This window comes from Rhea americana, unplaced genomic scaffold (genome assembly GCF_003343005.1).
Source record: "Rhea americana isolate MKP2758 unplaced genomic scaffold, rheAme1 scaffold_50, whole genome shotgun sequence".
In the NCBI taxonomy this organism is placed as follows: Eukaryota; Metazoa; Chordata; class Aves; order Rheiformes; family Rheidae; genus Rhea; species Rhea americana.
In genome coordinates, this window is record NW_028186646.1 from 3,555,096 (window position 1) to 3,577,999 (window position 22,904).

Sequence of the window (22,904 nt, forward strand, 5' to 3'; positions counted from 1 at the left end):
TCTTGGCGGTTTGAGAGGGCAACAGGGCCTGCAGTTTTGGGATAGATCCCCAGCTCCTTGGGACACGTCTGCAGGGATGAGGGGGCATCTTGGGATGCGTCCACAGGAGTCAAGGGGGCTCCTCGGGCCCCTTGGGATGTAGCTGCAGGAGATGAGGGGGCTCCTCAGGCCCCTTGGGCATCTGCAGGGATGAGGGGCTTCTCAGGATGTGTCCACAGGGCTGAGGGTCTCCTTGGGCCCCTTGGGACACATCCGTGGGGACGAGGAGGATCCTCAGGCTCCATGGGATGTATTTGCAGGGATGAGGGGCCCCTTGAGACGTGTCTGTGAGGATGAGGGGCTCCTCGGGACACCTCTGTGGGAACGAGCAACTCCTTGGGTCCCTTAGGACGCATCTGTGGGGACGAGAGGCTCCTCGAGATGCGTTTGTGGGGACGAGGGGGCTCCTCGGGCCCCTCAGGATGCATCCATGGGGGCCAGAGGCTCCTGAGCGCACGTCCACAGGGCTGAGAGGCTCCCTGGGCCCCTCAGCATGTGCTTGTGGGGACCAGGGGCTTCTCAGGCCCCTCGAGACACCTCCGTGGGGAACAAGGGGCTCCTCCGGACGTGTCTGCGGGGATGAGGGGGTCCTGGGGCCCCTCGGGGCGCGTCCACGGGGTCCAGGGGCTCCGGGGCCCCGCGGCAGAGGAAAGGCCGCCCGCCGCCCCACGGCGGGGGCGGGCAGCGGGGCCGGGGCCCGACTCGCACCCCTCGCGGCGGGCGGGCGGGCGGAGGGAGGAGGAGAAAAGGAAGCGGAGCAGAGGGGCCGCGGAGACGCGGGAGGGAGGCGAGCCGGGGTGCGGAGGAGGAGCCGCGAGCCCGCGCCGGGCAGCGCGCACCCGGCGCCGGGAGCCGCGGAGCACGTGCGGGAGCCGCCTCCAGGCGCAGGGCGGCGGCGGCCGCCGGCGGGGGCGCGGCGCGGCGGCCCGTATGGTGCCGCGCCGGGACCCGGCTCCTGCTCGGCGGCTTCGGCGGGGCCCGGCGGCGCTCGGCGGGCATGAGGAACCTGCCGCTCCTCCTGCTGCCCCTCTGCTGGAGCCTGGCGCGGGTAAGTCGCCCCGCGCAGCCTCCGCGGCGGCTCCGGCAGGTGGGAGACGCCGCGTGTGGTGGTGAATGACCGCGGCGCTCGTCCGAGGGGAGCGCGGGGCCGCCGCTCCCCTCAGCGCCGCGCCGCGGGGGGCAGCGCCGGAGCCGGCGCCAGGTCGCCCCAAGTTCTCCGTTGTTTCGCCTTTCGGCGGGAGGGCGGCGGAGCCGGGGGCGCCCTGAGCCGCCCCGGCAGCGGGGCCTGGCCCTTAAACGGAGCCGCGAGGCGCTCCCTCTCTTCTCCCCCCACCCTGTGTTGTTGTTATTATTATTATTTTCCCTAGGCTTAAAATGTGTGGAAAGAGGGGCTGAGGGAGCCGCAGCGCTCGCCGCCGTGCCGCGGAGGGAGCCCGAGGTTGCCCTCGGCTCCGCTCCGGAGAGTTTCGCAGAGGCAGCGGAGCTCTGCGGGGTCGCTGGAAATCAGAATACGGGAGGAAATAATGCGTAGATAATTTCCTCTTACGCGATAACAGCATAAAATATTCGGGATATTAAAATCTTCGAGTGCAGGGTATTTTCCTTTTATACTTTTATGTTCTTAAATTTTTCCTCAGTTGCTGGCAAAAGTGTGTGATGTTATTCAAAACAGGAGTTACAAAGAGAATGAGCCCCCCTGGGTCTTTCCATTTTTTTTGGTATCGTAAATTTAAAATCACAAAGTTGGGAAACCAGGCTGATGCTGAATGTAAAATCCTTGACAGAAGAAATGATTTTCTGCTCAAATTGGATGTCTTAAAAATTGTTCTGCTGTTAGAAACGCTGTGAGGCTCTTCAGCTGGCTTTCCAGCTAACGATGCATCTTTGTAACCTGCGGCACAGTTCTGTATTCATTACTTAAAATAAGTAATCTGTCCTTGCATAAAGCTGTGGGGAAGAAGGACGGAAAGATCTGACCAGTCCTGAAAGCTGGTGATTGCCCTCAAAATCCATTTCAGAGTTCTGGATGTGTTTTGGGGTATGGTCAGTGCCACACAGTCTTGAACCCTACATCTCTGTAACCTGAAGTACATCTGGACTAAACTGGACTATGTGTTAGAGGAAAGTATATTGCTGTTTGGCATGTGCTCAGTGTTTGAAAAACAACATTGCATTATCTTGGGGTACTATCAAACTTACCTTCTCAAAGTTATCTTCTGTATCAGATCATTGATATTGGCAAACTTACAATTACTTGATAAAAATGAGAGAAGGCACTTGCTTTACAGGTTTCTTCACTGAAGCAGCTACTTCGTTTTACCTCTCATTTAGTTAAAATTTGTACTTACTGGAACCTAACTTTCCAAGTCCCACTAATTATATTTTTTTTTTTTGAGGAATAGGAGACTTCTTGTCAATTACAGATTTTTTTGCAAAATGGCATTTTTTTCCAAAATGTGCTATGCAAAGCGAGTACACATTATAAATCATATAATTTGTGTGGGCATTTGGGAGCTATCTGAAAGGCAAATAATAGATTACAAAATGCAAGTATCTGAAAGGCAAATAATAGATTACAAAATGCAAGTATTTTCAGTTTAATTTTGAAATTTCTGTGCTAACTATTAGAAATTCTAATTTATGTTAAGGCTGTCTACAATTTTGCTGTAAAATGTCTGCCCTGAAAGCATATAATTTAAATAGTCAAAATAGAGAAAGGACGGGTGAAAAGGAAGTGAGGTTCTCATTTTGTAGAAGGGGAAATGAGACACTTGGAGAAGAACAGACAGATTTTCATGAGTTTCACTAATAGCTCCTGCTAGTGTGCTTAAGGCTATTGTGCTATATTTTGGAAAGTGCAAGTAGCTTGCCTGCAAGGAGGCTGTAGCATAATCAGGTGCTCAGTCCTAGCCCTGGGTTGTAGGTTCTGGGGCCTGGATTATATAAAATTAATTAAATAGATACTGTCATTAATTAAATAGATACTGTCATTTTGGAAAAATAATATCTCACAAATTAGACTTTTACAAGATTCTGCTATTAAGTCTCTCTGAGAAAAAGCAAGAAAGAGAAAGAAGAGGAAAGCAACTTTGAGAGAGAGAAGCCACTCTTTCCTTTGTAGCTAAGAAGTACACAGATAACTGAAGCACATCTTACTATTCACTTTCACATGTTATTTTATTATGTTCTCATTTTATTTGGGCAAATCTCACTGTCCTTTTAGGTCCAGTGACATTCACACTTTCCCATTTGTCATCATCTTGCTCAGCTGTTTCTCCTATATATACAGTTCTTTATGAACTCCTTATGTTCTTCTGTTGGGCTCAGTCAACTTCAGTGCAACTTCCCCGTGTCTCTTCTCTCTCCCCATACCTGCTACATTCCTATCCCTTCTCATGGACACAAATAACCCTTCCTGAAAATCTGAGCAGAACTGATGACAGGACCGTAAGCAAGTAAAACCTGTAGTGTTTCTGTTTTAAAAGGATGGAGATATATATCCTTTTAAAAGGATATATTTATCCTTTTTTATATATATATATATATATATATATATATATATATATATATATATATATATATATATATATTTGCCCCTGTGTAGCACTTCCTTGAACCAGATAGTCCAGCTGTGGGGCATATAGGAGGTAAAATGTACATTGGGAAAAAGGGAAGAGAAGTAAAATTTACCATGTCAAAGATAACACAGTCTGATCAGTTTTTGCATTTGGTGATTCATATTAAACTTTCAGCTTTGCTCACTTCATACAAAATCAAGAAAGCAGATGTGTTTGGGTTTTTTTTGCTTCAATCTTGCTATTACAGAGTGGAGATTAACTCACTGTTTTTCCAGAGGAAAAAAGCCTCAGTAAACAGTGTTGGTGAATGCACTAGGTTAGGAATTCTCTGTTAATGACAATTGGCTTTGGAATGCGACAAGAAGTAAGGGCTCTTTTTATGGCAGTGCATTATTTTAACTTTTTGTTTTGAAAAGTCAAAGTGTGAGAAGTTAAAATGGGCAGTGACTGTGTCTGTAAAATGCCTAGTATATACTTGAGCGAAAATAGTACCTGTTAAACTTGTGGTTTTCATTATGCGTAGTTGCATTCTTCATAAGACATTTTGATTAGTGCTTCCACACCATGGCATGTTTATTAACTTGGAACAGGTGAATGGTGTCCATCCAGAATGCAGATTTCAGCTGGAGATTCATAAGGAGGAAGCAAGATGCATGGAGCTTCTGAAGAATTTAAAACCAGTGGACTACAGAGGTAAGAAAAGATAAGCTGTGACGTGCAGACAGCTGGAGTAATGGAGGTTTTCTCCCTTTCTCTTTGTTGGCTCAGCTACAGTTGCCATTTTTTTTCTATACTATGCTTAAAATTTTTATTTATTTTAGAATTCAGGCTGTCTCTGTGTTAAAGGTACAGCTGTAGCTGTACTGGGCTAAGCACTCTGTGTGGAACAGCAAGTGGAAGCAAATATGCACTCATGTTTTAGGCTGTTGCTGCTTGTACTCTTTTCACAGGCAAAGAGGCAAGCTTGTGATGATGGGGACAGCAGAAAGAACGTAATTGAGGAAAAGGGCAGGGAAACACCAAAGGGATTGAAAGTCTTGGATCCAAGTGTCTCTCTCTGGCTGTCATTGGAAGTAAAATGCTATACTCCAGAAGTGCTGAGAATGTTCACTGGATTTCCAGGGGAGAAGGCATTTTAGGCAGAAGATCAGATTCACCCTCGGAAGTCCATAGGTCACGTGAAAGCAGAATTAGACTGTAGTGTTACAGTCAAAAAGCAAATTTACTGTGTTACTTTTTTAAAAATTTTTTCTTCAAATACCTAGGTACATAAATACGGATATGGTCAATCATAATTCAAGAGAAATAAAAAGGAGCCATTGTGGAGTTCGGGTTTTTTTTTTAAAAAAAAAAAGCTTTTACTTTAGCAAGAAAATCTAGCATCATGTGAATAGAACATAAGACTATCAGAAAACAAACAGAAAAGGACGACATTTTTCCTGGAAGCTGGTGCTGCTGACACAGCTATTTTTTCAGCAAGCAAACAAAGTGTGAAGGCAATGGATAGATCCAGAAAGGCAAATGAAAAGCAAGTCCATAACATTAAAGTAGCTGGGATATCAGCCTTGAGACAAAATATAGTGAAAGCCTTAGGCTTTTTAGGAAAGTTGGAAGAATGTATTTATTAAATTTTATTATTTTTAGGTTTGAAGGTATCAATACCTTACAGTTTTCTTTTGTAAAATGTATGCCACCGCTTGTGAGCCAAAAGCACTCTCTCTGCCCCTACTGGTGAAAAGGTAGAAGTGCTTCTTGAAGTGCTTCCATATAGCTACCTGCTCAGTACTCCTCTGATACCATGTATAACATTGAAGGGAAAGTGGGCTTCCAGAGGGACTTAGAAAAAATAGGAAAGAAATTTTAGATACTAAAAATACTTATAAAGGCAACTTTAATTTTTTTTTCGTTTAAAATAAATTTTTGGTTTTTATAAAGTAATGATACAACTAAAAGTAATCATTAACTTCCATTGTCAAAATCTTTTCAAAGTAGCTGGAAATACTTAATTTCAAATTAACTCTACAAAACCATAAATCTTGATGTCCTGCATTTTGTAGTCCAGGTACTTACTATCTCAGAATAACTGGGCTCCTTGGAGGACTACAGCTCCTGCAGTGGAGTTATATCCTATGTATCACCTCATCAGCCAAGAAAATGTGTTTTTCCATATTCAGTTCTTTTAGAATGCGCTTCTGAAGAAGATTATGGTCCCCCAATGACCTGCCATCTACAGTGCCTCTTAAGCATAAACATGAGTCTCAACATACGATCCTTCCTCTATCTCTCTTCTTAATTTGAATTTGTAGCCCCTTCAGTGCATACTTCAATATCAATTTGTCTAAAATAAAATAATTAAAAGGAGCACCATTAGCAGCAGTTTATATTTTACTATCATTTCTCCTTTTGATTAATCAAGATCAGTAATTAGAAAAATTATAATAACAGTGAATCATTTGCATGAATATTTCTTCCAAGCAAAATCTTACTGGAATAATTCATCTACATTTAGATTTTTTTATTTATATGACTGGTAAAGAGAGATTACTGTTACATAAATAATACCAGTGTAAATCCAGATGGAGAAATAATTACTAGTCATGCTTAATGAATTAAATCTTGAATTAATAAATTCACTGTTAGAGATTTTAAGGCTTTGGAAGTCAGCTTGCTTCAAGATTCAGTTCTGTGATCCTAGATGATGGGCTGCTCTAAGAATATGCTTGTGATGAGCATCAGTTTCATTTTGGCTTTTCTGGGAGAAGAAAGAGTCAATTCTGTCAATGGGTTCTTGAAAGCTTCCTTTCGCTTGAAAGGTGGTGGCCTCCTGAAGGCAAGCTGCTTTATAAGAACTTTTTGTCATGGAAGAAGATAGTATGTCTGATGCTGTTGATTCAGTCCTGCAGGTAGAGATAGAAGAGTGGTGGAAGGATTTATACATTTAATTGAATGCCTGGATGAAACTAATGGAATATTCCATTTTGTAGGAGATTGGAATAAAGCTCCTGAGGTGGTGAACCTACCTTAGAAACTCTATGCTTAATGTGCTAGGAGAATTTATCCTATGCTTCATGTTGCGGATGGCATCATCAAGAACCTGTACAGATGAGCCTGTGTTAAAAATACTCATTTGTGTGGCCTAAGAAAACCTTTCTCCCTATGTCCTTTCTTACCAATAAACTCTCTGTACATTTAAAAGTGTAGATAGTCTTTTGAACAAAGATATGCAGATTATCACAGTGATACTCTGACTGCTGATAAAGAAGAATGACTGATGAAAATTGGCAAGTTGGGACTAGTCCAAGTCCCAGCTCCACATGTAAAACTTCTATTACATTTGAAAGGTATTTCATTACAATAAATCCACAAAACCTGCTTCTTTTACTTTCCTGAAAGAGAAAAATGGTTATACAGCCCTTGTCAATTTTTCTAACTGCTTTAGTATATGTTACCTGCATCACAAAAGCTATAATGAAATCCAGTGGAAGTTGCTGGACAGAATTTGGAAATAAAGGTTCATTGAGCTTGTCTACTGGAAGCTTGGGCCTCCATTGTCAAAATGAGTGGAGATTTTTCCATTGACTTCCGGGCTTTCACATCTCTGCGTGTCATGCTGTAGAACTTGATGGGCATGCATTGCTACTGAATTACAGAGGGTTCAAATCTTACAGCGTAGGCAGCTTCTCTTTTGGCCTAGAAGACAATTATTTATGGAATACCGTATCTAATATTTCCACATCAGCTAGGGAGACATAAAGAAAAGATTTAAAGGCTGTTTTAACTTTTTTTGACAACATAAACCAATGTTACAGTTATCTTACCTGAGCTGCCTCATAACATGGACTGAAGAATTTCATTCATTAATTTCTGTAGTGCTCCTAAAATCATTGCCTATGAATTCTTTGAAGGACCTGCTTACTTCATGACTTAACAAACCAATAGTGTGTTTTGCTAAGAAAAGTTGTATTAATATTGTATATACATCCTCTGAACAATGTTAAAGATACATTAAAAACACAGGAACTATTCTGTCAAAATTCTTCTCATTTGCTAACCTCAGACTCTTAAACAGCAATGCAGACCTCCTGCTTTACACTCTTGGGGTAATTTTAGGCATTAGCAAATACTCTTTAGTTACTGGAGAGCATTACACTCAACTTAGGGACAAAAGTCACTCTCCAAAGACCTGTGGCAGCACCTACCTTTCTTTAGTGATTTCTAGCAAATCTAGATGTTTACTTCGTGAAGACTGCATTAACTTCCATCCACATGTTGTTCTTCCTCCTATAATTTGACACCAAAGAAATGGATGTAACTGTAAATAAGCTGGAAGCCTAAGATAGGATTTTTTTTTTTGTGCTCTCATTTCTGGAGGACAGATAAATTTCATTCTAAGTTGTTCATAATAACTATGCGTTTCGAGTTCCATATAGGAAAACATAATTTTATCCTTCACCATTCTACCATTCTGCATGGCTTGTATTCCTACCCCAAAAAAAAAAAAAAAGTTCCCAATAAAAAGGTTCAAAGTACATAAAAGTCAGCCAAATGCAAATTTTTGTCTTTATTTGGTATTTAGAATTTTACCTTATGGTGTAATTGATTCATTCCATTCACCTTTAAATGAAAAGTGAAATCTTACAGTGAAAAATCTTAAAACTCACATCTATTTAAAATATATTAGTAGATTTTATAGCAAGTTTCTGTAACAAAAGTTATAAAAAGATTTCATTATGGAAAAAATGAAATCAAATTTTTTTTAATTCATTTTGGACTAAGTGGCTGCACAGTTAAATCAGTCTTTTCAGCTCTTGCTTTCCAAATGTTTTTTTGTGAGACTCATGCCAGATAATATTTTTACTTTTAGATACGGCATCTTAACTTTGAGGAAGGGATATAGATGGGAAGAGAAATGGCTTCAGAAAAAACTTGCACAAAACAGTTTCATAAACCTTTCAAAGAGCAACTTTATAATGCAGCAAGTAATGGAAAATTAAAACAGACAGGACTACCAAGAGAATACTCTCACTTATTCATAAATCTAAAGCAAGAGGGACCAATGTCACTGTCTAATCTAATCTATTCTCCTGAATTACAGTGGGAGTAGAATTTCACTCATTGATTTCAGCACCACCCTTATAATCTTGTGGAAGAATACAGCATGTCTTTCAGAATGTTCTTCAGAATGGCAGAATGAATAGTTGAATGATAGACCTGTTGCAAGTTATCCAAAAGCTAGTTAGTTTAACTAATCCTTGGTTTTAGGTTTATTTCTCCAGTAAGAGAGAGATCCCTGTCTTGTGCTTAACCGCATGTTCATACATGGCATGAATGAAGGTCTGACAGCAAGTGTAGCTACGCCAACCTGAAGGTCACTCTGTCTTCCACATCAGTAGAAGCTCATAAAGCCGGATGAAGTCTCTTTCTTGCTATGTGAGAAAGAAAAATGGATATGGACCAGTCTCCACAAAGGTTTTTTAATCCTCCCAGGAAAGCTCAGTCTCATCAAAGTATTCTGTCATTATTTGGGGGTTTTTTTGCAGCCATTTTCTCAGTAAAATGAGCCAGTAGTTCAGACTAAAGTGTTGTTTAGAGTTATCTGAAGTAGAGTTATATGTAGAATTAAATGAGGTAGTGGGTTCTTGAAGCTTTCTTTCATGCAGCTCCTGTAGCTCTTGGCAGGACAACTTCAGCTTTCTGTAATCTCTGTGCTGCTGCTTTACGGACATGCTGCTACTTTCTGATTCATGCATTTTTTACAAGTACTTAAGGAGCTATGGGGTGCTTGCTTTGAATGTTTGTCTATTTATGGGATTTCGTTAAAAAGTTATCATCATTAACGAAACCTGTAATACTGTGTTCATCCCCGTGGTGTTGACAACTTTAGGCCTTTGTGGAAGCTATACATAATTATTTGAGAGTGTAAATGAATGTGAGATGGTTAGTCTTTTTGCTGAACAGGGGGTAAGAAAAAACCTTAAAGGAGTTATGGGAAGCCTAGTTGCATAGTGAAAACTAACTGACAGGAAATAAATAGAGAAGACCAAGAAAATAGTTGATCAGCCTCATTCCAAATCTCACGTCATAGAGGCTATTAAGAGTGACACTAGCACACCCTTTTGAAAGGAAGGAAAGCAACATGTGGCTACAGATGACCTTCTACAGTTCTGAAGATTTAAAATTTCTACCCTGTAACAGGTGAGTAGAAATTCATCAATGGACTTCAAAAAATGTCATTTGGAGCCCTGAAAAAAGAAAATGCATAGCCATAAGGTAGTCTGTTTTGGTTTTGGGAAGATTCTGAAGGGAAAATTGCCCCATATAGTCTTGCCCTGGAATCCTGGTAGCTTTGGCCATGGCAATCATGACATCCAAAGTTCAAATACCACAGCATTACTGAAAACGAGTACCAAAGCATTAAGTAAGCTAAAGCTAATACAACAGATAGCACACAGTCTAGAAACTTGATTATCTACAAAGACTTACAATATTTTGTGATGGGTTTTATATAAGCCCGAGGTGGGTACTTAATATTATTTTATGAACAATATAGGGCATGTCTAACTTGGGGCAATGTAAAGATGTACAGCTTTGACGGTAAACCCATAAATGTCTGTCCAATATAATATAAAATGACATTCTTATGGCAAGATTGGAGGGCTGTCTGTTCATACAAAGACAAAAGCTGCTGTCTCCGAAGAATATTTTATGTAACTGGAAAACCTGATTTATTTGTTTCAAATTTTTGATGGAATTTTTTTACCCAGGTTTTCAGCTGTAACTAACTTCCATGTTTCATTACAGTTCCCTAAAAATATGTAAACTATACTTTTTTTTTTTTTTTTTTTTTTTTTTTTTTTTTTTTAAGGCTCATAGATGTTTCATTTTCTGGTGAGAAACTGTTATTTTTTAAAAAGGAGGTAAGGTATTTCTTCTGAAATTTTTCATTTAAGGAAAATACAGTAACCCCTAAGAAGTCTTAGTAACAGTACTTTGCCATTCCTTGTAATAGGACTGGCTTTTAAAATCTATAAAAAGTATTTTAGGTAAATATAAGATAAAGTCTGTTTGTTTCATCATTCTGATTAACTAATTAAATATGGTGTATATAGTAGCCTTCCAAAACTTATTTGCTATGAATGCACAACTTTTGTTGATCTGTAATTAAAAAAAGTTTACGCTTGCATTTCCTCAGCATTTCTGAACAATCAGAGCTTGTGAATACACTACACAATTTTGCAACAGTGCTTTAGTTCCATGTAGGTGTACAGGAGCACCTCGTCAACCACTTTGCAGCCTGTTTTCCCTTTTGCTTGAACTCAGTGTGGGTAAAGTTGTCAGGGCACCACAGGGACCCATGGCTCCTGTGGGAGGAGAGCTGGGAGCTGTGGAGGTCCTGGTGGGGCAGGACTGGGCCTGGCCATGGGGCTTGTCCTGCTGCCCTGAGGGAGCAGGGCTGCCGTGGGAGCGGGGCAGCCCCAGCACCGGCATCGAGCACTGCTGTGGGGCTGGGGCTGGGTGGTCACCCACAGGTTGGGTCAGGGATGAGTATGGCTGTGATGAAGTTGGACAAAGAGGCGTCTAAAACAATAGCTGAAAGCCTGAGCTTAGATGATCCCACAGGCAGGGGGCATGTGGAGGTTCCTGGTGAGGCTGGTCAGGGCTGTTAAGACCTGTAAGTGCACTCAGAGCGCTGATGGAAAATGATTGCAGCAACATAGCTTGGAGTAGCAGTGTTGTCACCATCTTCTTGCTGTCAACACTTTTAGCCGTTCTGCTGTACATCTGCTTTGCTTCCGATTTACTATCTATTTCTCTATCCCCTCTTTTGCCTTTCTTTCTTGTTAGTTGTATAAAAATGCAAAATGAATTTCAGTCCATCTGTTCATAAATTCTCATGCAGCTTCTGCTTTGTCGAGTACAAAAATCAAAAATGTTTCCGTGTTCGAAAAACAAACCATGAACTGGTTGAAAACTTTCTCATTCATTTTCAATGGCCTTTCACTTTATTTTGTGTATCGCTCACACTTAGTTTAAAAAGTGCTAAACTCTCTTTGAATTAACAATTTTTAAATCCAAATGCAAGGTGCCACCTAGTGGTTAATATATGCATAAAATGTTTATTTAAAACCTTTCCAGTACAAATCCAGTGCTACACATTTTTATGGATGAAGAAACACACGTAGGTGGGCAAACTTGCTGCTCAGGGAATGGATCTCAGAGAACAGGGTGATGGATGCATTGTCAATACTTGCATAAACTGAAAGATGAGAAGCACAGTGTAGTTTATAGTCTGTTACATTACCTTTCATTCGAATGTATCTCCAAATCCATCACAAGCATTAAAGAACAATCAAATAAAGTAAACCCATGTAAACTAGTGCAAAATATTATTCACAATGTCATCTGGAGGAACAGTATAGAAGATTAGAGCCATGGTCAAGCTGTTGAGTAGGTCAGTGAGAAAAGGGAAGATTGTTTTCTTGGATATGATGGGAATGATAAACCAGGGAAAATAAACGATGCAAATTAAGAGATAGAAAATATATTCAGTTACACATAGGCTGGAGAAGAGTTTTTATAAACACTGCAGAAACTAGCATGAAGAACCCATTCTTTTGCCTTTGCTAGCTTTGTTAATAGATAGAGAAGGGGGTAAACGGAAGTATAGCAGTAGAGTTGCACAGAAAAAGTTGGGGATCCAAGTCAGATGAAGAAGTGAATTGATTTTGTATATGTGCATGTCAGGATGAAAGTAAAAAAACCTTTAGGCTTGAGAATTTATTAAAACTGGGTGCAAACATGGAGAATAAATCCATAAATGAAGGATATGAATGAACCTAAAAAATACTTCTGGGTACTTCGAATGAAAGAAGCTAGTTGTTTTTTTATAAACATGACAAATGCTGAAAATTGCAGGCACTACATGAAACAAAGATTGGAACATTAAAATTGTATTTAAAATCTGAGATATTTTCTAAAAAAACTTTTAAAACTATTACTTAAATTATTAATAGAATTGTTACTAGAACTAAAACTTAAAAAGTTTTTTAATGTTTTCCAAAAGAACTAACTAAATGTGACTCTGGAGACAGTAGGAATAAGATTTATATATATGGGAGATGGGTAAAACTTCCAGAGAACAGGAGCAAAAAAACAGGAGGATTTTATGCAATTGCACAAAATCTTTTCCTGGGGCAGTGATGGACCATGGTCCAGAAGTTCTAACACTGGCTGAATTAATGGCTAGACAGAGAGTAGTGAAGTAGCAGAAGCTACTGTGAGCAGAAGGAGACACATTTAACATAGAATTTTTCTCACCTTCATTTTCCAACAGTACAGATATTCATAGCAGACGTTAGTCACTGTAGGCTCCTCTCTAGTCAATGGGGAGAAAGAGGCAGTTGTAGGGAGCAACTAATCTGTCCTGTTTTGGGTGTGTTTTAGGATGAGGTAAATCATGCTCCGCAACCCACTGACAATACCGAATATGTCTCAGTATGTAAAAGACAGCTGTGGTGGGTAAAGAGCAATGTCTGCTTGAAGTCGTGTGACTCCTACCTGGGTCTGCAGTTGTGCCACATCATGAACTTCCCAAGGTCGGTGGAACAGTGCTAGTTTCAGTGTTGCATGATGGGATACTGCTAGTGTATGATTAAGCTCAGGCTGTACCATAGAGATAAATTGTTGGGATAGAATAGAAAAATTGATGAAAATGTAATAAGAATGTTACTTCTATCCCTCTTCTACATAAGGATGCATTTTGTTAAGAAAAAGATATATTACTGCAATATTATCAAAAGTGTGTAATAATAAGAAGAAGGGGAAATAAGAAAAGATACAAGTTGAGAGCCCAAGAAAGGGCATATTTTTTAATGATTGTACTTCTAGCAGCTGTTACAGTTTTCAGTAACTCCAGCACTTCAGCTTTCAACTCTTAGACCAGTTTTCAGAAGCACACTGTAACCATTCAGTGACTGTCAGTGCCTTCAGGACATTTCATCAGTTTTCTCAGATTTTGTGTAAAATAATAAAAGAGCCTGCAAATACACATCTTGGAATTCTAATGCCAGCCACTCAAGTTTCACAATTTTTGATGCATTCTAAGTTAACCTTTTTGTGGTATTACATCTTTTGTATTAGTTCATCTGTTTAAAGAATCTAAAAAGATATCTTTTTATCTGTGGTAGACACTTGTGAAGTTCTAAAATATTGAGGGAAATGCTGAGAGGAAAAAATGCATTCACTAGAAATCATGACAGACTTTTGATGTTTTGAATTCCAGAAACTCTGCAAGCTAACTTTAAGACTTGATGCAAATTGTGTTGATCTGATTGGTAGTTCGTAGTCCAATAACACAAATCTGATTTCAGTGACAGCAGCCCTAGAACCCCTCTTGATTTGGGTGGGAGTAGGACTTGAACCTCTGTATTTGTATGATATTTTGTGTAAGTGAAGTTTGAATGAGTTTTTATGGAAAAGATACCAACAGAGCCTCAAAGTTCATATTGTTCAGCTGAGTTTTTAGCCATGACTTAGTTTAGTCCATAGGGTAGTGTGACACACGATTTTCAGGCTTCTGAACTGTTTGTAGATTACAGTAGTAAATCTACCATTTTACAGAGAGTATATTGAGCAGCAGGGAAAATTTGTGGAAGTCACCAGCTTTTATGGGTATGCATGAACACTTTCACGATTCATCTCAGCTTTCATTTGTAGTTATTGAAAATGAGGGTAAACTAAAAAGATGCTAATTATTCTTGTGTACTCCAGGACATATTTATGCTGGCTAAGGCAATACATCCATTAAAGCCAAGAGATTTTCATTTTGTCACTACAGTTCTGAGTGCTGGCAGATAGAGAATAGTTTCTTTGTCTTTCTGAATACTTGTATGTCAGGTTGTTGATGTTGTTTCTGGCCTAAAATCAACTAGAAAGGAAACATGACCTGAACTAGCTGGGCTAAACATTCTTTTACTTTGCATAAACTCTGATCTTGCATCATAGAGAGTAGGACTTGATTTTAATCCAGTACTGCAGTTCAGAAGCACCTAAGTATGTTATGTTCCATTGACTTCAAAGGGTACTAGCTTAGAGGTTAACCTTATATTTTAAATTAGATATGGATGGCCAAACCAACACAACCTCAGAAATATCACTACTAAGGCTAAAAGAAAGATCACATATGCCAGAGGGATTACAAGGTAAGAAGGTAAAACACAGAGCACAGGTAAAACTCAGTAGTATTCCTGAAGAAATGTGTGAAGTAGCTGCAGGAACAGATGCACTAGAAAGGACAAACCCTACATGAATATCAGGAAGAGAAGAGTGATTATGGAGTTCAAAAGTGTCATGCTTTGAGTCACTAACTAAAACACACTCATTCAAGGGGTGGGGACCAAACAACTGAAAAGTCCAAGTGAATTGTCAGTGGCAACAAAATGTGGGCCACAGCTAAAAAGGATGCCACTCCTCACAGTTCCCGATCCTGGCTCCCTTACTCTAAGGCAAGACTAAAAGAAGGAGCTACCTATCTTGGTCTAGGAGATAGAACTACTGAAGAAACCGAACGATTAGACCCTTTGAAGTCACTGAAGAGAAGATGAAACGAAAAGGTGCAAACTTTCCATGACACATAGATGTAGAAAAACTGAGTACACAAACAGTGACATTTTCCACTAACCCTGAAGAGAGTGTCTTTTTAGAAAAATGGGTGATATTAAATATTTTTCCATCCTTTGTACCTCAAGGGAGCCCTAGCAGGTATTAAAAAAAACCAATGCCCAGTCAGAATCTCCTTTCAGAGAGAGTGTTTCGCTGTCATTTGGTTGTGCTTGGCATTAGAGTAGTTTCCCTGGAATATGCTTCAAATTTTAGTGGTAGAGAGGTTTGTGTATGTAACATTAGGTTTGAAGGAAAAACAACACAACACTAGGCAGCAATGAAAAAGAGCCATTACCAGGCTGACTTTCTGTTAGAATACAATATATCTCAGAGAAAAGTTGCCTCAAGAAGATCAACAGGTGAACAGGTGCAACTGATACTGTACAAGCATACATACCCAGACAAGCAAGAACTTTCCATGACACACAGATACAGAAAGACTGAGTACTAAGATGCCTAGGAACGATGAACTAGTGAAGAAGTTTATGCCTGATCTATACCGCAATTATCACTCCAAAAATGCAACTGAGAGTAAAGGTTACTGTCTCACAGTATTAAGCCAAAAGGGGCTCATTCATTGAAACAAATAAAAATATTCATAGTCTAGATTCTGAAGCTAAATTGACAATTCCAGGTTCTCTTGGGATAAAATAAGCATTTTTATGGTGGAATTCCTCTGACCCAGTTAGGTTCTGCTTTAGAAATACATAAATTTAAACATTAGTCAGTAGTCCACCTAAGGCTATGCTACATTAGAAAGACCATAGCTGGTAGATCAGAGGAGATAATTATTTGCCTCTATTTGGCACTTGTGAGACTGCATCTCAGTGGAGTACTGTGTCCAGTTTTGGGCCCCTCTGTACAGGAAAAACATTGATTGGATAGTGATAATTCTGCAGAGGTCATCCAGATGACAATGGAGTCTGTGACATAAGAGGAGCAGCTGCGAGCTCAGCTTGGAGACGAATGAGGATCTGATTGCTGTCTTCATCTATTTAGTGGGCTTATAGGAGAGATGAAGCTAGACTCTTCTTGTAGGTGTGCAGAAAAAAACCTTCAAGAAGCAGTAGAAGCAATCTGCAACAAAGGAAATCCTGGTTAGATGTGAGGTAAAGTTCTTCACAGAGTAACCAAACACTGGAGTAGGTTGCCCAGAGGGGTTGTATCTCCCTCTTTGGAAATTTTCAAAATTTGAATGGAAAAGGCATTGACCATCCTGATTCAGCTTTGAAGTTAGCCTGACTTTGAGCAGGGACTACCAAAGGTCCCTTCCAACCTCAGTTATTCTGTGATTTTATGATCTATATCTTAGGTTGCAGAAACCGTATTTACTGAATCACTAATAATAATGAGAGCTTGAGGTCACTAGTGTAGTGCAGATGTGTGCATTTAATGAGGTAACGTGGACATAAAGGATGTTGGGGAATGCTCTGGAATTTCTGATGATGCACCAAAACGAGGGTTCCTCCTGTCATCTACCAAGGGCAAAATGTCTGTCTTCAGATTCCTTGCATTAGCAGATCCTGTTTATAGCAGATAGAGTAGTAAGTGGTAGTGGCTTCATGCAAGAGAGCGCCAAACTTAGAATGGAAATTTGAGTTTGTGGACCAGGTTCCCAGTTTACATTGTCATATGCACCCTGTTAGTTGAAATGAGTATGAGTGGGTGTGTAAGGTACTGAACTGGAATAATTTTGTTGTATTGCTCTTTGGACAGAAATGTTGACACAGCATACAAGCCGGTGGAGAATAAGGATGCTTACGTACAGGTTTTATGCTCTGCATTAAAAGGAACTGTCCCTTATACTTTATGATGTACTCTATGTTGATGTTATGGACATAGTACCAGTAGGATAAAAATTTTATTTATGTATTTTGCATTTACTACAGATTTAAACTGTACATTGTCAGTTGCTGATTTGAAGACATAAATGCCAAGAATCTTACACACCGTTTCTTTTTGAGATAACTAGTAATATGAATATCTCCTTACTTGTTTGTACTCATAACTCTTCACAAGAAATTATTTAGCTTAAAAAGCATGCATCACCTTTAAACAAACAGGGCATGCTTGATCCAAGTGCCCACAGCAGGATACAGGAAGATTTATGTTCACTTCGCAAGACATTGTATTTGAGTTGTGTTTTATATAGAGATCAGCATGGGCAAAGCCAGTAGTTAGACTCCAGCTTGCCTGGAAGGTTATTCCTGTTATGGAATTGCTATTAATCTATACTAATACTCGGAAGTTACTTATAAATGTTCATTATCCTTGTTACCTAAAAATGCATTCCTTAGCATGGTCCATGACACGGTTTTTATAAGACATTTTGCAAACAAATGTATTAACTGACTTTAAAAGAAGCTGGCTGATCAGCAGACTGATTGTTTTAACATTTTCCTTATGATTCCTGTAACATTTTCATGGAAAATACCGTCTTTGAAACCTTATTGGAAGAGCCGGATCTTTCTTGAATTATTCATGCTAAACTTCCACCAAGTCTTCGTAAGGTAAGTACAGTAACATGATCAAGACCAGATTGAGCTTTGAAGTCTGTTACTGCTGTTTTTATTTTAGGATGTGTTGGAGTTTGGGATAACATTACCTGTTGGCGTCCTGCTAAGATTGGAGAGACTGTCACTGTCCCTTGTCCAAAAGTGTTTAGCCTTTTTTCTGGCAAACCAGGTATTTTATTTTAAGTTGTATTTTTGTTGGCTTTTAAAATGTGTCCTAAGTATCTCTATTTTTAAAAAAACCCATTGTCGTAAGAAGTTGAAATCATTTCGACAGGACAATGCTGTTTTTTTTCTCCTCTGTATTTGGTAACATGTTAAAAATGTTTATTTGCAGTTAAGATTTGTATTTATTTTTAAATAATTAAACCAGTAGATTATCATCGGAACTATTCATGATATATCATGGAAAGAACAAATAATTGTCCTTGTAGTCCATACGGTGTTCTTTGGTTTAGATGCTGTTCTGATATAGTAATGCTAATAAACGCTGAAGACGGCTTACTCTTTTTGACCTTTTTCACATTAATTCTGAAGAACACTGAGCCTGACTGCCACCTTTAACACTCACCAGTGAGAAATGTGCAGTTCATTCCTTCTGTGCTTAGCAGGGAGCTCTGCCTCACTGTTGTGAGAGAGTTGAGCCAACATTAGTACGAAATATGTAACTATCACTATTGCGATTTAAAGGGATTATTATAAAACTTTTTACACTGTTTTTAATGGAACCTAAAGAGAGACCCCAGTGTCTCAGACAGCTGGGAGACCTGTTTTAGTCCACCATCTTCTGCACCATCTTGTGGTATCAAGATGTGTATATCATGAAGTGGTTTGCTTTTGGCCTTTGCCTTGTCAGTGAGGTTTTAGAATTAGATGGTGCACACGTAGTTTCTCGCATATATAGTTCAAAAGTCCGCAGGAACGTTCTTATCCCCACTGTTCAGATGAGACAGTTTATAAAGGGAAAGTGTGTGTAATCTTCATGAAATCTTGTGAAACCTGTAAAATTATTCAAATTACTCAAAGGGAGATATTTAAAATGTTGTCCTGAGACAAGACAAAACTAAGGTGATTTTTTAGAAGTGCTATATAGATGGAAATGGAGCAGAGGGAGAGAGAGATGGAGGAAGAATTGTTTGTTCAGTTAAGAGGATTTTAATAATCTTGTTTTTCTATAATTCTGGAGAGGAAGACAGTAAACGTCCCCCATGGCTGGATGGATTAAGATTTAACTAAGTATGTTAGCACATTTAAGATTTGTTTTTGCTCTGGAATATATCATTTATTTAATTCATATTCAGAAAATTTTAAATTTGCTTGATTCTTATGGCGGGGAATTATCAAAATATCTTTAAACAGGAATTCCAGTTTCTTCTTTTACATAGCCAGATTTCTGATATAGATTTTCTGATACAGCACAGCAGAGGAATGTGTTATCAGAACCACAAACTACATCAAAGCTAGTTTTTTGCAAGAAAGCGTCTCAAGGTGCTAAAGTATTTTCTTCTGTAAGTATTATACTTCTAACCTAAGATAGTTCCTGACTAATTTTCAGCTTTTTAATTTTTTCAGGATTTAAGAGGAATTTAAACTCTACTACAAGAATATCTGGACCACCTTATTTTCCATAGAAGTCTTCAAAATCTCAAATAGATTTTTTAAATATCATCAATTCTTGAACGGATTTCTTATTTTAAATTGTGGATTAAAAAGTAGTTGCCCTCTCATCTTTACAGTTTCTGTAGAATTGGCTCTTATTTTCTGCTGTGGCTGTCAGGGTTGTAGTTTAAGCATACTACATAATTAATTCTCCATTGAATATTAAAAACTTCATATTATATGATTTGTTACTATAAAACCAGTCATATCATATAGTGTTTCTGTATAATACATGACCATGTAAGTATATGGATATCCAGAAGTTATTCTGTGAGGTTTTATATTTAAATATCAAATTCAATTAGAGATTTTAAAAGAGGTTATCATTTCAGATATTTAATTGTATGGAAAGATGGTGTAGAAATAACCAATGTCTTCCAAAGAACATTGTCTAACTGTCTTTAAGTTAGAAGGCTTAGAACTATCTTAAGTTAGAAGTATAATACTTAGAGAAGAAAATACTTCAGCATCTTGAGACATTTTCTTGCAAAAAACTGGCTTTGACGTACTTTGTGGTTCTGATAACACATTCCTCTGCTCTTCTATATCAGAGAATCTTGATGTGCTTCTAAAGTGAAACTCTTAGAATATATAAATAGCTTACATGTTCTTTAAAAAACGTCATGTCTATGTGAAACTGCAGAAGCAGTCCTGTTGTTTGAGGAGACATTGTGGTTTGAGGTCAAGGTCTAGTTATAAGCTAGGGCCATTTGGTCGTTTGTCAGTCAACCCTTCGTAGAATATTTACAACATTCGGCCGAAGACTGTATACAGTGAACGTATTCCAGTAACCAGTGAGCAAGATAAAAATCACAAAGGTTTTAGTTTAGAGTGTATATAAACACATTGAGTTATTCTTGGCCAAAGCTGATCTGTGACACATAAAAGTTGTTCTTGGATGATGGAAAGCAGATATCTTTAAATCAGATGAATACCAGTGGTAAACTCCAAACTATAGCAGTACGTTATAGAATTCAAGCATCACAAAGTAAAAATTACTGTTAGAAAGATGATGAAAAGTTGCTAATGCTCAAATACTTTAAGAAGTTATAATAATTTTAAGAACTATTCTTTTTTCTGACTTCAAACTCTTCAGTTTTCTCCTATTGACGTTTTTCTGTGCTGTATGAGTGTTAGAACATATTCACTGGAGCCAGGAATAGAATCATGCATTGCCACCATCTCATCTGAGTGACCTCATGTGAGACAATAGTCAATTTCTTTGCTTAGTTTCAACAAAAAATACTTTCTGAAGTCAATAAAATGTTCAAAATTCCTTTCTAGTGTACTTACAAATTTCTTATACCTGCCATTGACCTGATGTTTTCAGAGATTGGTTCGAAGGGTGAGATTCAGTGTGCATATTAACATACCCCAATTAAGGTGTTACAATACCTAAGTTAGTCATAGGCAGGGTGATGCAAAGCAATAGAATAAATACAGTCTGCAGGGAAAATGATCCAAAAGCCCTAACCAGAAGTGTCTCCTAGGGACACGTGAGGCTCAGGAATTGTATTTCAACCTCTTTCCAGAGCTTAAGCACTGAATTAGGGCCATCCATTATATATTTAGGTCCCAAAGCCCAGAGTCCTGTTTAGAGTCTAGATATCTTGCAGACACAGTTTCCTTAAAAAGCTGAAAAAATGAAAGATTTATCTCTTTCTTAGACCATTTCACCATAAAGTTGAAGAATGGGTTCTAGGCTATGTTCAAATGGAGGCGTTTCAAACCTACATGATAGATCTCCTTCAAGTTAGAAGACTGCCCTGCACAACAAACTAGCTCACACCAAACTAGCTCACCAGCTTGTGAGGAAGACTTGATAAATGATAAAACTGTCATCTTCCTTTTGAAGCTATACGGACAAAAATGCAGGAGCCAGCAGTCCAGGAGCAAAACAAGCTCAAAGAAACATGATAAGGGGCATTCAGCTGGGTAGGAGCAAAGCTATGCTTTTTTCAAATGGTAGTTTGCACCACAGATGGAGATCCCTCCAGTTTTCATTGTTCTTCAACCAATCTCATAATTTGGCCTTTAAAGTGCATAACCAAATATATAAACATTTGTTGTAGCATTAATTCATCATCATAATATAAAAGAGCTTTAATAACTCTTCAGCAGATCGTTTGGTATTGCTTTCTCAGAAAAGCTTAGCTAAGAGTTTAGAACAGCTCTAAGTTAAATTACTTTTCTATCAAACTACTTTAGCTACAAATTATCCTCTTTATAGAGTTAGCTGAAAGACTCCATTCAGAGTAATTTAGATAAAACTGTAAAGTATTTCAGGCTTTTTCAGATATAACAGAAATAGCTGTTACACCAAAGCAGAAGTCTACCATTACAGCTTTGAATTTCTTTTATTTTTCTTTAGTGCAAACACAACTCAGAGCTGGGAGTAAAAGCCAAAATAATATGAATGAAGTGCACATGAAGGGAAATAGCTGGGTTGCTTTAGCAGGACTGCTGGAAAGTACAGCATGTTAACAGCATATTTTCAGAGCTGACTAAGCTGGCTTGGCTGAAGATTCATTGCTGAGGACCCTTGAGAATGTTTTTGAATTAAATTCTAAAATATTCCTTTACAGGAAATATTAGCAAAAATTGTACAAGTAGTGGATGGTCAGATATTTTTCCTGACATCCTAAGCACCTGTGGATATAATGATTATGAAGATGACTATAAGGTAGGAAAAATATATGTCTGTTCATTTAGGTGTTGGTGTTTGAAAGAGCTATGAGACATATTTTGCTTCCAAATAACGCATTTTTATTCTATCAAAATTAATGGAAATCTGTAAACTTTTTTGATAGCATTGATTCTTATATGCTTGGATTGCAAATCTCATGTGAGATAAAAGCAGAAATATGGCGATCAGAAACTGTTCAAAATTGATGACTATAAACAGTTGGTTTATGCATCTACATTTCTAATATAGCAATGTTACTGGACTTGTGCAGAATATTTTGTGCATTATGTTGTTTCTAGAAGTTTCTATTTAATACATCTTAATATCATATTACTGTATTAGTAAACACACTACTTGATTGGTGGTAAATGTCTGAGTTATGAATAAAATTAATTTAGGTCACTGGAATTATACTGGACTTCAATTGTATTAGCAATTAAAAATTGTTCAAAAAGCTATCAAATATGAATATAATACAAATGGAAAACTGAATTTGTTTAGTTTGTGGAAACTCTTTCTTGTCCTTTTTGTTGAAGGAAGCATGTTTTCCGTCATGTGTTCTATCTGTTTTCTCCCATTTTTTCTTCCAAGGCTAACAGAGCAAGAGTTTGTTTATAAATGTGAGTTCACAATGTCAGTAAAATTCTCATTATCATGAAAATTATGAAGTTCTCCCCTGAATAAAGATACTTGACCAGTTGGACTTTTTCTGAATTGTGGTATGTGTGGAGTAGCTCTGGCAGAACAGTGCTGTCCGGCTTGCAGAGA

General features: G+C 38.6%; 1 protein-coding gene across 4 annotated transcripts in view; it reads left to right on the plus strand.

The window, feature by feature from the left end:
- Nucleotides 1-787: 787 nt before the first annotated feature.
- VIPR2 (vasoactive intestinal peptide receptor 2) overlaps nt 788-22,904 on the plus strand; it is a 61,876-nt gene continuing 39,759 nt past the window's right edge. For 3 of the 4 annotated variants that reach the window (XM_085317692.1, XM_085317693.1, XM_085317696.1), the window contains exons 1-4: nt 788-1,087; nt 4,208-4,310; nt 17,856-17,963; nt 22,036-22,133. In XM_085317692.1, coding sequence (XP_085173818.1) covers nt 1,037-1,087; nt 4,208-4,310; nt 17,856-17,963; nt 22,036-22,133 — 360 coding nt within the window. In that variant the 5' untranslated portion in view covers nt 788-1,036. The remainder of the gene's footprint in view (nt 1,088-4,207; nt 4,311-17,855; nt 17,964-22,035; nt 22,134-22,904) is intronic. The other variant, XM_085317694.1, reaches the window with a different exon arrangement.